General features: G+C 38.9%; 1 protein-coding gene across 4 annotated transcripts in view; it reads left to right on the top strand.

The window, feature by feature from the left end:
• Nucleotides 1-15,244, top strand: part of FAM149B1 (family with sequence similarity 149 member B1) — a 79,469-nt gene that overhangs the window by 50,771 nt on the left and 13,454 nt on the right. For all 4 annotated transcript variants that reach the window (XM_004426983.3, XM_014784872.2, XM_087432037.1 and 1 more), the window contains one exon: nucleotides 13,814-13,938. In XM_004426983.3, the coding sequence (XP_004427040.1) occupies nucleotides 13,814-13,938 (125 nt within the window). The remainder of the gene's footprint in view (nucleotides 1-13,813; nucleotides 13,939-15,244) is intronic.

Raw genomic sequence — 15,244 nt, 5'->3', positions numbered from 1 at the left:
ATGAGGTCATAGGGTGGAGAGCTAATCTTGTAGGGTTGGTATCCTTATAAGAAGAGGAAGAGACATCAGAGTTCTCTCTTTCTGTGCATGCACAGAGAAGAGGTCATGCAAGGACACAGTGAAAAAGCAACTGCCTACAAGGCAGGAAGAGAGGTCTCACCACAAACCAACCCTGACAGCATCTTGATCTTGGACTTCTAGCCTCCAGAACTGTGAGAAAATAAATATCTGTTGTTTAAGCCATCCAGTCTATCGTATTTTGTTATGATGGCCTGAGTAACTAATACACCATGCAAAGGAATATTCTTCATCCATATAAAGGAATTAAGTAATGATTCATGTTACAACATTGATGAACTTTGAAAATATTAAGCAAAGTGAAATAAGCCAGACACTAAGGGCTATATATTGTATGATTGTATTATTCCATTCAGATGAAATGTCCAGAACAGGCAGATCCTTAGAAAGTAGTTTAGTGGTTGCCAGGGGATGGAGGAAGAGAGGAATTGGGAGGTACAGGGTTTCTTTTTGGAGGGAAATTTTCTGAAATTAGATAGTGGTGGTGGTTGTACAACATTGTGAATAAACTAAAAACTACTTAATTGTATACTGTAAAAATTTTTTAAAATGGTGAATTTTATGCTACATGAATTTTATCTCATTAAAAACATTTTTTTTTGTTTGTTAGGGAGATCAGCCCTGAGCTAACATCTGATGCCAATCCTTTTTTTTTTTTTTTTTTTTTTGCTGAGGAAGATTGGCCCTGAGCTAACATCCATGCCCATCTTCTTCTTCTTTATATGGGACGCCGGCACAGCATGGCTTGAGAAGCAGTGCATCGGTGCACACCCGGGATCTGAACCTGCGAGCCCCGGGCTGCCGCAGCGGAGCGCACACACTTAACTGCTTGTGCCACTGGGTTGGCCCCATTTTTTTTAATTCTCCCAACCTGAAGGATGTCCTCTAACATTTCTTGTATGTGGGTCTGTGGTGATGAATTCTTTCTTTTGTAAATATGAAAATTTCTTTATTTTGCTTTCATTTTTGCAAGATAATTTTGCAGGGTATGGAATTTTAGGTCAACAGTTTATCTCTCAACTTTAAAGATGTTGTCCACTGTCCTTACTTGAGTTGTTTCTAACAAGAAATCTGATGTCATCCTTTTCTTGTTCCTGTGGTACATATCTTTTTTTTCCTCTGGCTGCTTTTAAGATTTTCTCTTTATCACTGGTTTTGAGCAATTTGATTATGATGTGCCTTGATGTAATTTTCTTTAAGTTACTTTTGCTTGCGTTTGTTGAGCTTCTTGGATCTGTGGGTTTATTGTTTTCATTGTTTGGAAAGTTTTCAGCCATTATTGCTTCAGATATTTTTTACTGTCCCCCACCATCCCTCAGGACTCCAATTACTCATATATTAGTCCTTTTGATCACTGATCCCTCAGATAACTGATGCTTTAATTTGGGGGGGAGGGGAATTTTTTTCTTTGTGTATTTCATTTTGGATAGTTTCTACTGTTGTGGCTTCAAGTTCATTAATCTTTTCTTCTGCAATGTTGAATCTACTGTTAAGCTCATCCAGTGTATTATTCTACTCAGACATTGTTGTTTTCTATGAAGTATGAATAGGGTGACTTTTATATTTTCCATTTGTCTAATTTTTTGAAAATGTGGAATAACTCAGACATCTGTGAATTCTGAGTCAGTTTCAATGATTGATACTCTCCTCATTATGAGTTGTGTTTTACTGTCTGGTAATCTTTGGGAGCCAGGCATTCTCAATTTTATCTTATTGGGAGTTGAATTTTCTTTTATTTGTATATATCTTCTTGGTCTTTTTCTGGGATGCAGTTAAGTTACTTGGAAAAAGTTTAATCCTTTCTAGTCTTGTTTTTATGGTTTGTTAGACAGGCCTGGAGCAATGCTCAGTCTAGAGCTAATTATTCCCCAGCTACTGAGGCAAGATCTTCCTGAGTACTCTGCCCAGTGCCCCATGAATTATGAGTTTTTCTAGTATGGCTGGTGGGAGCAGGCACTATTCCTGGTCTCGTGTGAGCAGCAGGCACTGTTCCCTCTAATTCTTTCAGTTGGTTCTCTTTCCTAGCCTCAGGTCATTTTTTCTCACACATGCACTGATCAGTACTCTTTTGAGTACTCAAGGGACACTCACCCTCTGCAAATATCCTGGGTTCTCTTTCTGTGCATCTTTCTACTCTCTGGTACTCTGTCCTATGAACTCTAGCTATCTTGGTCTCTCTGAACTCTCAAATCAGAGTCCACCAGGTTCTGCCTCTGTTCTCCTTCTTTGTGTCATGTCTTGGGAACTCTTTTAAGGCAGTTATAGGGCTAGCCTCTTTGTTTACCATCTCATGGTGCACTATCTTTCATTACTGATGTCCAGTGTCTTAAAAGCCATTGTTCTGTGGATTTATTGGTTGTTTTAAGCAGGAAGGTAAAGCCAGTCCCTGTTATTCCATCTTGGCTGGAAACAGAAGTCCAGCAAATACATTTTTTAAACTTTTTATTAAAGTATATCTATATAGAAAATCACAAAATAAGTTTATATCAAGTAAGCTTCATAAATTTTTAAAACTGAATCCACGTGTATGACCAGATCAAGAACAGAACATTAGTAACACTTCAGAAGCCCCTCTCATGCTTTCTCCCAGTTACTAAACTCCTGCCTCCCTAAGAGTAACCCTATCCTAACTTATACCACCACAGATTAATTTTGCTTGTTTTAAAACTTTATAAGAATGGATTCATACAGCACAGTCGGCCCTCCGTATCTGCAAGTTCCACAGCCACAGATTCACCCAACAGTGGTTCCAAAGGCCTATGATGGTTGCGTCTGTAGTGAACATGTACAGACTTTTTTTTCTTGTCATTATTCGCTAAACAATACAGTATAACAATTATTTACATAGCATTTACATTGTATTAGGTATTATAAGTAATCTAGAGATGATTTAAAGTATATGGGAAGATATGCATAGGTTATATGCAAATGCTACACCATTTTATATAAGGGACTTGAACATCCATGGATTTTGGTATCTGCAGGAGTCCTGGAACCAATCCCCCAAGGATACCAGGGAGGAGTGTATTTGCCCTTCTGCATCTGTCTTTTTTTTATTTTTATTTTTATTTTTATTTTTTTATTGATGTTATAATAGTTTATAACATTGTGAGATTCCAGTTGTACATTATTATTTGTCAGTCACCATATAAATGTGCCCCTTGTGCCCACCCCCCAACTCCCTTCCCCCTGGTAACCACCAAACTGTCTGTGTGTTAGTTTATATTACACATATGAGAGACATCAGACAGTGTTTGTCTTTCTCTGTCTGGCTTATTTCACTTAACATGATACCCTCCAGGTCCATCCATGTTGTTGCAAATGCGACGATTTTGTCTTTTTTTATGGCTGAGTAGTAGTCCATTGTGTATATATATACCACATCTTCTTTATCCAGTCATCTGTTGATGGGCACTTGGGTTGCTTCCACTTCTTGGCTATAGTGAATAATGCTGCAGTGAACATAGGGGTGCATAAGCCTCTTTGGATTGTTGATTTCAAGTTCTTTGGATAAATACCCAGAAGTGGGATAGCTGGATCATAAGGTATTTCTATTTTTAATTTTTTAAGGAATCTCCATACTGTTTTCCATAGAGGCTGCACCAGTTTGCATTCCCACCAGCAGTGAATGAGGGTTCCGTTTTCTCCACATCCTCTCCAACATTTATTATTTTTTGTCTTGGTGATTATAGCTATTCTCACGGGTGTGAGGTGATATCTTAGTGTAGTTTTGATTTGCATTTCCCTGATGATTAGTGAACATCTTTTCATATGCCTATTGGCCATCTGTATATCTTCCTTGGAAAAATGTCTGTTCATATCCTCTGTCCATTTTTTGATCAGGTTATTTGTTTTTTTGTTGTTCAGATGTGTGAGTTCTTTATATATTATGGAGATTAACCCCTTGTCAGATATATGGTTTGCAAATATTTTCTTCCAGCTGGTGGGTTGTCTTTTCATTTTGATCCTGGTTTCGTTTGCCTTGTAGAAGCTCTTTAGTCTGATGAAGTCCCACTTGTTTATTTTTTCTTTTGTTTCCCTTGTCCGAGTAGACATGGAATTTGAGAAGATCCCTTTATGACCAATGACGCGTAGTGTACTGCCTACATTTTCTTCCAGGAGTTTTATAGTTTCAGGTCTCACCTTCAGGTCTTTGATCCATTTTGAGTTAACTTTTGTGTATGACAAAAGAAAATGGTCTACTTTCATTCTTTTGCAACTGGCTGTCCAGTTTTCCCAGCACCATTTATTGAAGAGACTTTCCTTTCTCCATTGTATGTTCTTGGCTCCTTTGTCGAAGATTAGCTGCCCACAGATGTGAGGTTTTATTTCTGGGGTTTCAATTCTGTTCCATTGATCTGTGTGTCTCTTTTTGCACCAGTACCATGCTGTTTTGATTACTATCACTTTGTAGTATGTTTTGAAGTCAGGGATTGCGATGCCTCCAGCTTTGTTCTTTTTTCTCAGGATTGCTTTAGCTATTTGGGGTCTTTTGTTGCCCCATATGAATTTTAGGATTCTTGTTCTATTTCTGTGAAGAAAGTCATTGGGATTCTGCTTGGGATTGCATTGAATCTGTAGATTGCTTTAGGTAGTATGAACATTTTAACTATGTTTATTCTTCCAATCCATGTGCATGGGATATCTTACCATTTCTTTATGTCATCATCGATTTCTTTCAATAATGTCTTATACTTTTCATTGTATAGGTCTTTCACCTCCTTGGTTAAATTTATTCCTAGATATTTTATTCTTTTTGTTGCAATTATAAATAGGATTGTATTCTTGAGTTCTCTTTCTGATAGTTCATTGTTAGAGTATAGAAATGCAACTGATTTCTGTAAGTTGATTTTGTACCCTGCAACTTTGCTGTAGTTGTTGATTATTTCTAATAGTTTTCTGATGGATTCTTTAGGGTTTTCTATATATAAAATCATGTTGTCTGCAAACAGCGAGAGTGTCACTTCTTCATTGCCTATTTGGATGCCTTTTATTCCTTTTTCTTGCCTAATTACTCTGGCAAGAACTTCCAGCACTATGTTGAATAACAGTGGCGAGAGTGGGCACCATTGTCTTGTTCCTGTTCTCAGAGGGATGGCTTTCAGTTTTTCCCCATTGAGTATGATGTTTGCTGTGGGTTTGTCATATATGGCCTTTATCATGTTGAGGTTCATCCCTTCTATACCCATTTTGTTTAGAGTTTTTATCATAAATGGATGTTGGATCTTGTCAGATGCTTTTTCTGCATCTATTGAGATGATCATGTGGTTTTTATTCCTCATTTTGTTAATGTGGTGTATCACATTGATTGATTTGCAGATGTTGAACCATCCCAGTGTCCCTGGTATAAATCCCACTTGATCATGGTGTATGATCTTTTTAATGTATTGCTGTATTTGGTTTGCCAATATTTTGTTGAGGATTTTTGCATCTATGTTCATCAGCAATATTTGCCTATAATTTTCCCTCTTTGTATTATCCTTGTCTGGCTTTGGTATCAGGGTGATGATGTTGGCCTCACAGAATGTGTTAGGAAGTATTCCATCTTCCTCTATTTTTTGGAATAGTTTGAGAATGATAGGTATTAAATCTTCTTTGAATGTTCAGTAAAATTCTCCAGAGAAGCCATCTGGTCCTGGACTTTTATTATTTGGGAGGTTTTTGATTACTGTTTCAATCTCTTTACTTGTGATTGGTCTATTCAGGTTCTCTATTTCTTCTTAATTCAGTTTTGGGAGATGATATGAGTCTAAGAATTTATCCATTTCTTCTAGATTGTCCAATTGGTTGGCATATAGTTTTTCATGGTATTCTCTTATAATCCTTTTATTTCTGTGGTATCCATTGTCACTTCTCCTCTTTCATTTCTAATTCTATTTATTTGAGCCTTCTCTCTTTTTTTCTTGGTGAGTCTGGCTAAAGCTTTGTCAATTTTGTTTATCTTCTCAAAGAATTAGATTTTTGTTTCATTGATCCTTTCTACTGTTTTTTTTTTGGTTTCGATTTATTTCTGCTCTGATTTTTATTATTTCCCTCCTTCCGCTGACTTTGGGCTTTATTTTTCTTTCTCTAATTCTGTTAGGTGTAGTTTAAGATTGCTTATTTGGGGGGCCGGCCCCGTGGCTTAGCGGTTAAGTGCGCGCACTCTGCTACTGGCGGCCCGGGTTCGGATCCCAGGCGCGCACCGACGCACCGCTTCACCGCTTCTCCGGCCATGCTGAGGCTGCGTCCCACATACAGCAACGAGAAGGATGTGCAGCTATGACATACAACTATCTACTGGGGCTTTGGGGGAAAAATAAATAAATAAAATTTAAAAAAAAAAAGATTGCTTATTTGGGATTTTTCTTGTTTGTTAAGGTGGGCCTGTATTGCTATGAGTTTCCCTCTCAGGACCGCTTTTGCTGCATCCTGTATGAGTTAGTATGGTGTATTTTCATTTTCATTTGTTGCCAGATATTCTTTGATTTCTCATTTAATTTCTTCAATTATCCATTGGTAGTTCAGTAGCATGTTGTTTAGTCTCCACATCTTTGTCACTTTCCCATTTTTTGGGGGGGGTTGATTTCCAGTTTCATAGCATTATGGTCAGAAAAGATGCTTGTTATGATTTCAATCTTCTTAAATTTATAGAGATTTGCCTTGTTTCCCAACATATGGTCTATCCTTGAGAATGTTCCATGGGCGCTTGAGAAGAATGTGTAATCTGTTCTTTTTGGATGGAGTTCTCTATATATATCTATTAAGTCCATCTGGTCTGGTTTTACATTTAAGTCCACTATTTCCTTATTGACTTTCTGTCTGGATGATCTATCCATTGATATAAGTGGGGTGTTAAGGTCCCCTACTATTATTATGTTGTTGTTGATATCTCCTTTTAGGTTTGTTAATAGTTTCTTTATGTACTTTGGTGCTCCTGTGTCGGGTGCATATAAGTGTTATGTCTTCTTGGTGGAGTGTCCCTTTTATCCTTATATATTGCCCCTCTTTGTCTCTCATTACCTTTTTTATCTTGAAGTCTACTTTGTCTGATATAAGTATGGCAACCCCTGCTTTCTTTTGTTTGCCATTAGCTTGAAGTATCGTCTTCCATCCCTTCACTCTGAGCCTGTATTTGTCTTTAGAGCTGAGATGTGTTTCCTGGAGGCAGCAAATTGTTGGGTCTTGTTTTTTAATCCATCCAGCCACTCTGTCTTTTGATTGGGGAATTCAATCCGTTTACATTTAGAGTGATTACTGATATATTAGGGCTTAATGCTGCCATTTTATCTCTTGTTTTTCAATTGTTATGTATTTCCCTTGTTTCTCGTCCCATGTATTTTGGACTGCTAATTCAGTTTGGTGGCTCTCTGTGATGGTTTTCACAGTTTTCTCTTTATTTATCATTTGAGTCTTCTGATTTTTTGTTTAGTGTTTACTGTGAAGTTTGTATAAAAGATCTCGTAGATGACATAGTCCATTCCCTGATAGCCTCTTGTTCCCTTAGTCTAAGCAGGTTTCATCTCTTTCCTCTTCCCCTTCTAAGATGTTGTTGTCACAACTTATGCTGTTATGTGTTGTGAATTTGTGTTTAAGATGTAGTGATAATATTTATTTTTGATGTTTTCTTTTCCTTATCTTTAGAGTTATAATTGTATTTGCTAATCTGTTCTGATAGAGTTGCAATTTCTGATTTTGTCTGGCTATTTATCTGCTTGCTCAAGGTTTTGTAAACCCTTTTTTTTTCAGGTATGAGGGCTTTCTTGATCAAATCTTGTAGGGGGTGTCTTATGGCAATGAACTCCCTCAGCTTTTGTTTATCTGGGAAAGTTTTTATTTATCCATCATATCTGAAGGATATTTTCGCTGGATATAGTATTCTTGGCTGAAAGTTTTGTCTTTCAAAATTTTGAATATATCATTCCACACTCTCCTAGCCTAAGGTTTCTGCTGAAAAATCCACTGAAAGACTGATAGGGCTTCCTTTATAGGTTATTCTCTTCTGCCTTGCTGGCCTTAATATTATTTCTTTATCATTGACTTTTGCCAGCTTTACTAATATATGCATTGGAGAAGATCTTTTTACACTGATGTAATTAGGAGTCCTGTTGGCTTCTTTTACACGTAATTCCAGCTCCTTCTCCAAGTTTGGGAAGTTCTCAGTTATTATTTCTTTGAACAAGCTCTCTGCTCCTTTTTCCCTTGCTTCTCCCTCTGGAATACCTATAATTCTTATGTTGCATTTCCTCATTGAGTCAGATATTTCTCAGAGAATTTCTTCATTTCTTTTTAGTCTAAGTTCTCTCTCCTCCATCTGAAGCATTCCTGTGTTCCTATCCTCCAGATTGCTAATTCTACCCTCATATTATTGGCCTTGTTGTTTAAGGACTCCAGATTTTTCTTTACCTCATCCATTGTGTTTTTCATCTCTAACAATTCTGTTTGGTTTTTCTTTATAGTTTCAATCTCTTTCCTGAAGAATTCCCTCTGTTCAGTAATTTGCTTCCTGATTTCATTGAACTGTCTTTCAAAATTCTCTTGTAGCTCGTTGAGTTTTCTTATGATGGCTGTCTTGAATTCTCTGTCATTTAGATCGTAGATTTCCACGCCTCCAGGATTGATTTCTGGGTGTTTTGTCTTTTTCCTTCTGGTCTGGAGTATTAATATAGTTCTTTATACCATTTGATGGAGTGGATTTGTGCTGGCGCATAGTGATAGTTTCTGGACGCAGGTTCCACCTGCTGCCACTTGGCGGGGGGGCAGGAGCTGTGTAATCTGAGCCCATTGCCACAATCCCTGTCAGCTGTGCCTCTCCAAGCCTGGGTCACTCCTTGGGATCGAAGTGGCCCCGCGGGGGGCTCCAGGCTACTGCCACCTGCTCCCACCCAGGGTTGTGCTCCCTGCTTCGGGGCCACAGCAGTACTATGGGTGTTCACGGCAGCTGGGAGCTTGTTTGCCCGGACTAGGATCTCAGCCACCCTCTGCTCCTAGGTCGCACCAGCCGTTGTGCTTGGTGGGTAGGAGCTCCCCTCTGGGACTGAGCCAGCCACTCCCTGGGACTGGGTGGGATTGTGGATTCTCCCACCAGATGACAGAGTGATCACACGGGGGCTCAGGGCTACTGCCGCCAGCTCCCACAGGTCCCACAAAGACACGCTTCCCCCTTCGGGGCTGCAGCGGTATATGGGTACTCACGGCAGCCGGGAGCTTATTTGCCTGGACTGGGATCTCAGCCACCCTCCGCCCCTAGGTCGCACCAGCCATTGTGCTTGGTGGGCAGGTCCTCCCCTCTGGGACTGAGCCAAAGCTACTCCCTGGGACCACGGTGAGGTTGTGGTTTCTCCCACTAGATGAAAGAGTGATCACACGGGGGCTCAGGGCCGCTGCCGCCCACTCTCACAGTCCCACCGAGACACGCTTCTCCCCTTTGGGGCCACAGCAGTACTATGGGTGTTCACGGCAGCCGGGAGCTTCCTGAGCAGCAGCTCAGCTGCCCTCTGCTCCTAGGTAGCACCAGCCTTTGTGCTTGGTGGGTGGGACTTCCCCACTGGGTCCAAGCCTGTGCCGCTCTCTGTGGGCTGTGTGGCCCTGAGGGCTCCCCGACTAGATGGGGAAGTGATCACTTGAGGGGCTCAGGGCTGCTGTCACCTGTTTCCACAGTTGCACTGAGGGATACTCCCAACCTTGGAGCCACAGCGGTGCTATGATCGCTCCAGCCAGGAAAGTAGTTGCACACGTGTGCTGGGCTGCCTGGGGTCCAGAGGGTGCTCACCTATCTCCACCACCTCCTCAGGGTGGTGGGGGCAGGTAGTCCATCCATCTTCAGATATACAGCTGCTCGGGTCTCTCAGGCATCCTGGTGTGCTGTGTGGGTATCCTCCGCTGATCAATGAATGTCCTTTTAGTTGTAGTTCGAAGAGGGAGAGACACAGGGAACAGCTCACTCCGCCATGTTGCTGATGTCACTCTCCCTGCATCTGTCTTTTTAAACTCAACATTATGTTTGTTAGATTCAAATGTTTTGCTTGTAACAATAGTTTGTTTTCATTGTTAAATAGTATTCTATTGTATGAATATATCATATTCTACTGTTGATGGATATATGGGTAGTTTCCAGTTTATGTTGGCCAGCATGTAGTGCTGTTGAGAACATTCTTGTATATGTCTTTTGGTGAACATATGTACTGGAAACAAAAGAGTGGCATTGCTGGGTCATAGGATATGCTATTTCAACTTCAGTGGATACTGCCAAAAATTTTTCCAAAGTGGCTGTACCTATTTACACTCTCTCCAGTATTGTATGAGAGTTCTAGTTGCTCCACGTTTGTCACAACTGATACTGTCTATGTGGGTTTTTTTTTTAAGTCACTCTGTTGTATGCATGTTAAGTTTCAAAGCTGGTATTGGAGAATAGGATGAACACTCTTTTTAAAACTAACTGGTTTATATTATGTGATGTTAAGTTTTTGGAGATATAAGACAAATGATAAAATTCAGAGTCACATCCAAGCTTCAATAGTAATAAACCCGGGTAATAAATAAAGGAACTCCTTCAGTTTTCAGTATCAACCACTGAGATATCAGAGAAAACTTTCGTTTCGCCTTTCGCAATTTACCAATGTTGGGCTGTGAATTAATATCCTTTAATTTATTTTTCTGTGCATCCATAAGTTTAGGTTATTTCATTTTATTATAATTGTGATTTTGAGACTTAAAAGTCTAAAAAAAAGGACACTGATCTTGAAATGGAGCTGGAGGATTTCAACTGGTTTAGTGGATTGATTGAAATAACCTAAAATAAGAGTCAGCAAACTTTGTGTATAAAGAGCCAGGTAGTAAATATTTTAGTCTTTGCCAGCCATCAGTTTCTGTTCCAACTACTGTACTCAACTCTGCCTTGAAAGCAGCCATAAACAATGAGTAAATAAGTGGATGGTCACCAAAAGACATATATAAGAATGTCCATAACAGCACTATGGAAAACATAAACTGGAAACTACCCAAATGTCCCTTAACAGTAGAATGTGATATATGCATACAATGGAGTACTATACAGCAATGAGAATAAACAAACTACCCTTACAACTTTGTTTACAAAAACAGGTGGCCGTAATGGACATGAGGTTTCCCTTTGGGGTGATGAAAAATTTATGGAGCTGGATAGAGATGATCGTTGCACAACGTCATGCATGTACTTAATGCCACTGAATTGTCACTTTAAAATGGTAAATTTTATGTTATGTTTTGCCAAAATAAGATAAAAAAAAAAAAAACAGCTAATGGGTCATATTTGGCAACCGCTGCTCTAAAATGTTATCCCTTTGAGAAGCCATGTAGTATAATGGTTAAAAGCACAGTTTGTTACTAGACAACCTGGGTTTGACTACTGGCTCTGACACTAACTTTATATCCTATGCAAGTTGCTTAACCTCACTCTGCCTCAGTTTCTTTATCTATAAAACAAGTATAATACTAATATCTATCTCATAGAGTTAAGTAATAAATGAGTTACATGAAAGTACATTGAATAATTCCTGGAATATGTAAGAATGCAATAAAGGTTAACTATGATCATTAGTTTTTTTAAATAACACCTTGAAGTATAGGAAGAGAACTCTAACATTGTGGCTTTGGTGTCGACCAGTTGGCTAGTTGTTTGTTGTTAGAGCCAACCTGCAGGTGCTAGTACAAACCTATCCCTCCTACTACAGCACCTTTTCCTACCCCTACATGAGGAAAAAAGCCAAACTGCGTGCTGGTCATATATACGACAGGACCATGTGACAACTTGTGATATTTTAGGGTTTGTCAACTGTAACCCAAAAATATGTAAAACTCTGAGTAAATGTAATCATTTATTTGTATAACTTGATATTTTTACAATCATTTAAACTTTTAATCAGGCCAGTTTTAAAATCTAAATGATGGAAGAATATTTATTATTCATTTTTAAATTATTATTTTTTTAACCCTAATTTGCTAATGGGGAAATGAGCTTCACTGGACATTTTGTCAAGAAGAATATTTATTATTCATTTTTAAATTATTATTTTTTTAACCCTAATTTGCTAATGGGGAAATGAGCTTCACTGGACATTTCATTCATTCTCAGAATGAAACAACAGTAGTAAACCAAATGATGATGATGGAAATGATTTAGAAATAATGAAGACCAAGAGTTCATGTTAGTTTTACTCAAAAACATGATTCCTCATCGAGTTCAGTTTTGGAGCCATAATTGATGGTGAAAAGTGCTAAAATTCCAGTATTTTAGAAATGCCGGGCCAGCCCAGTGGCATAGTGGTTAAGTTTGTGTGCTCCACTTCAGCAGCCTGGGGTTTGCAGGTTCGGATCCTGGGAGCGGACCTACACATTGCTCATCAAGCCATGCTGTGGCGGTGTCCCACATACAAAATAGAAGAAGACTGGTACAGATGTTAGCTCTGGGACAATCTTCCTCACCAAAAAAATAAATAAATAAAACATATTCAAAAAAAAAAGAAATGCCAAAATCCAGTGTTTTGCAATTATGATCAACAACACTAATGCTAGGCAACACTTCTCCTGGTATACATGTGCAAAGAGTTCCTCCAGGGTATATACCTCCAGGGAGTGGGGTGCTGGGTCATAGGGAATATGCATCTTCAACTTTACTAGATAACGCCAAATTGTCCAAAATGATTGTACCAGTTATATATGCCTACTAACAGTACACGAGTTCCCATGCTCACAATCTCAATAGTTATTATAGATCAATTCTTAATTTTTTGTCAACATGTAAAAGGGTGTTTCATTGTGGTTTTATTTCTCCATTTAAAAAATTAAGGTATAATTTACATACAGTATAATTCACCCTTTTTAGTGTACAGTTCATATTTTCTATCTCCTTTTCCTCTGGACTGAATTCAGGATAACTTCTTCAGATCTTTTTCTTCTAGTTCACTAATTAATTCTATCTTCAGCAAGCTCTAATCTGCTATTAACTCTCTGCTGAGTTTTTAATTTTAGTAATTTTAGTTCTCTTTTGTAGTTTTGTTCTTTTTCAAATCTGCTTTGTCATTGTTACATCTTAGTCTGTACTCATATTTTCAGTTGCTTCATTTGTTCTACATTCTGCACCTAATAATTCCAATTTCTGAAGTCTTTGCAGAATTATGTTGTTTCTGCTTGCTCTTTCTTAAGGTGTCTTGTTTCCTTGTTGATTGTATGATTTTTACGTGGATTTTAATCTCGTAACTTTATATGTGGGAATTCTTTGAGGCCTGGATTAATGATCTGAAGGTTCCCCTAGAGCCATGCTGTCCAATAGTTACGAGTCACATGGGGCTATTTAAACTTTAATTAATTAAAATTATTTAGTTTAAAAAATTAACATTAAATTCAAAATTCTGTTCCTCAATCACACTAGCCAAATTTTAAGTGCTCTATAGCCACATGTGGCTGGAGGCCATTATATTGGACAGCACATGTAGAACATTTCCATCAACTCCAAGTGTTCTCTTGGACAGCTTTGCTCTGAGGTCTTTGCTTTTCCTGCTGCAAGGTATGACTAGGCATTGTCAGCCTGGGAAACCCCTTTAAACTAATTCTTGGTTTGAGGGGATTTTTGAACTATGCAGGTGGTATGAAATTGGGCTGCAAAGATGAGTGAAGCCTAGCTTGAGATTATGAATTCTCAGGGGATATTTTTTTTCACAGTACCGTTGCTGTGGGTCTGAAGAAATCCATGGATAATAGATTCTGTTCCTTTGCTTAGATGATGAAAGTAATGTTGCAATCACCAGACCGGCTTCAGAAAGCCCCTGTGTGCTGAGTGAACCACAGCCTTTGGTCTTACCTCGAGTGCCACAGTCTAAGGTGCTGTCCATCACTTCAAATCTGGTAAGCCCCACAGAGGAATGTACTGGAGAACCTAGGACTGTTCTTGCCACAGAAAGTTTGCTCAGAGTTATTTGCCTTAATTGTATTATTTATGACTCAATTTTTTTTCTGTTATGTGTTTATCACAATAATCCAGTGACTCTTTACATTGATAAGTTTAATTTCAGTTTAAAAAATTAATAGCAAATTAAGGTTGATAGGTAATTCGCAGTCAGCACTTTTGAAAAGGCATCCATAAGATGTGCAGACTAGGGCCGGCCCCGTGGCTTAGCGGTTAAGTGCGCGCGCTCCGCTACTGGCGGCCTGGGTTCGGATCCCGGGCGCGCACCGACGCACTGCTTCTCCGGCCATGCTGAGGCCGCATCCCACATACAGCAACTAGAAGGATGTGCAGCTATGACGTACAACTATCTACTTGGGCTTTGGGGAAAAGTAAATAAATAAAATAAAATAAAAAATAAATGTCTTCCCCTTAAAAAAAAAAAAAAAGATGTGCAGACTAGAATCAACTGTGTGGTCAACCTAAGTCTGTTTTGGGAAGAATGAAGGATATAATGAAAGAGGTACCAATCTCAGATTTTTTATGGGCTTAACATTTCTATCCTTTGAGTTTCTCCTTTTCACTCCTTCCTTATTTTTTCTCTTATCTCAGCCTACCTGGTTGATTTGAATCTGTTGATTTTTTTGCCTTTTGGATGTTTAGTATTCATAACCCAACTGTAAACCCAACCCAAAGAGAGGAAAAAATGGTCTCAATTAAGTTTGTAGACAAGCATTAAGATGGGCATTTCTTGCAGGAGGCTGATGAGCCTGGTCTCATCCCTGTGTAATGATTTATGTAGTCCCAGTTCCTACATGATAGTTTCCCAGTGTTACATGTGGCAAAAAAAGTGGGGGTTGGGAGGAGAAAAAGAAAGAGAAGAAGGATTCTAATCCTTGGGCTGTGTTCATCAACCCTGGGTTTTACTACCAGATCTAGTATTTGCTTTGTTGGTATACTAGCCAGATATTGTGCAGCTGGATTTACAAAAGGCTTATTTAAAAATAAAATCAACAATGCCCATACCTTATCACATGGAGGATGAACCAGGTGAACTGATGTTCCTTTGGTGGTAATAAAATACTTCTACATGTTGAACTGGTCTGACTATGGTTTAGGTAGCCTAAGCCCTGAATAGTTAACTTAAATGGTTCTGGTGGTTAACAATCAAAGGAAGGAGAAGTGTTAATCCAAACATTCTTGAGAGAAAGTAGGAGGGAAATGCATGCTGTGGCAGAGGAGGAGATGACCAGAAAGGACACTGAA

Source organism: Ceratotherium simum, chromosome 6 (assembly GCF_057802395.1).
Source record: "Ceratotherium simum simum isolate JZ-2026a chromosome 6, ASM5780239v1, whole genome shotgun sequence".
In the NCBI taxonomy this organism is placed as follows: Eukaryota; Metazoa; Chordata; class Mammalia; order Perissodactyla; family Rhinocerotidae; genus Ceratotherium; species Ceratotherium simum.
Note: the sequence above shows the minus strand (reverse complement) of the source record. Positions and strands in the feature narration are given on the sequence as shown.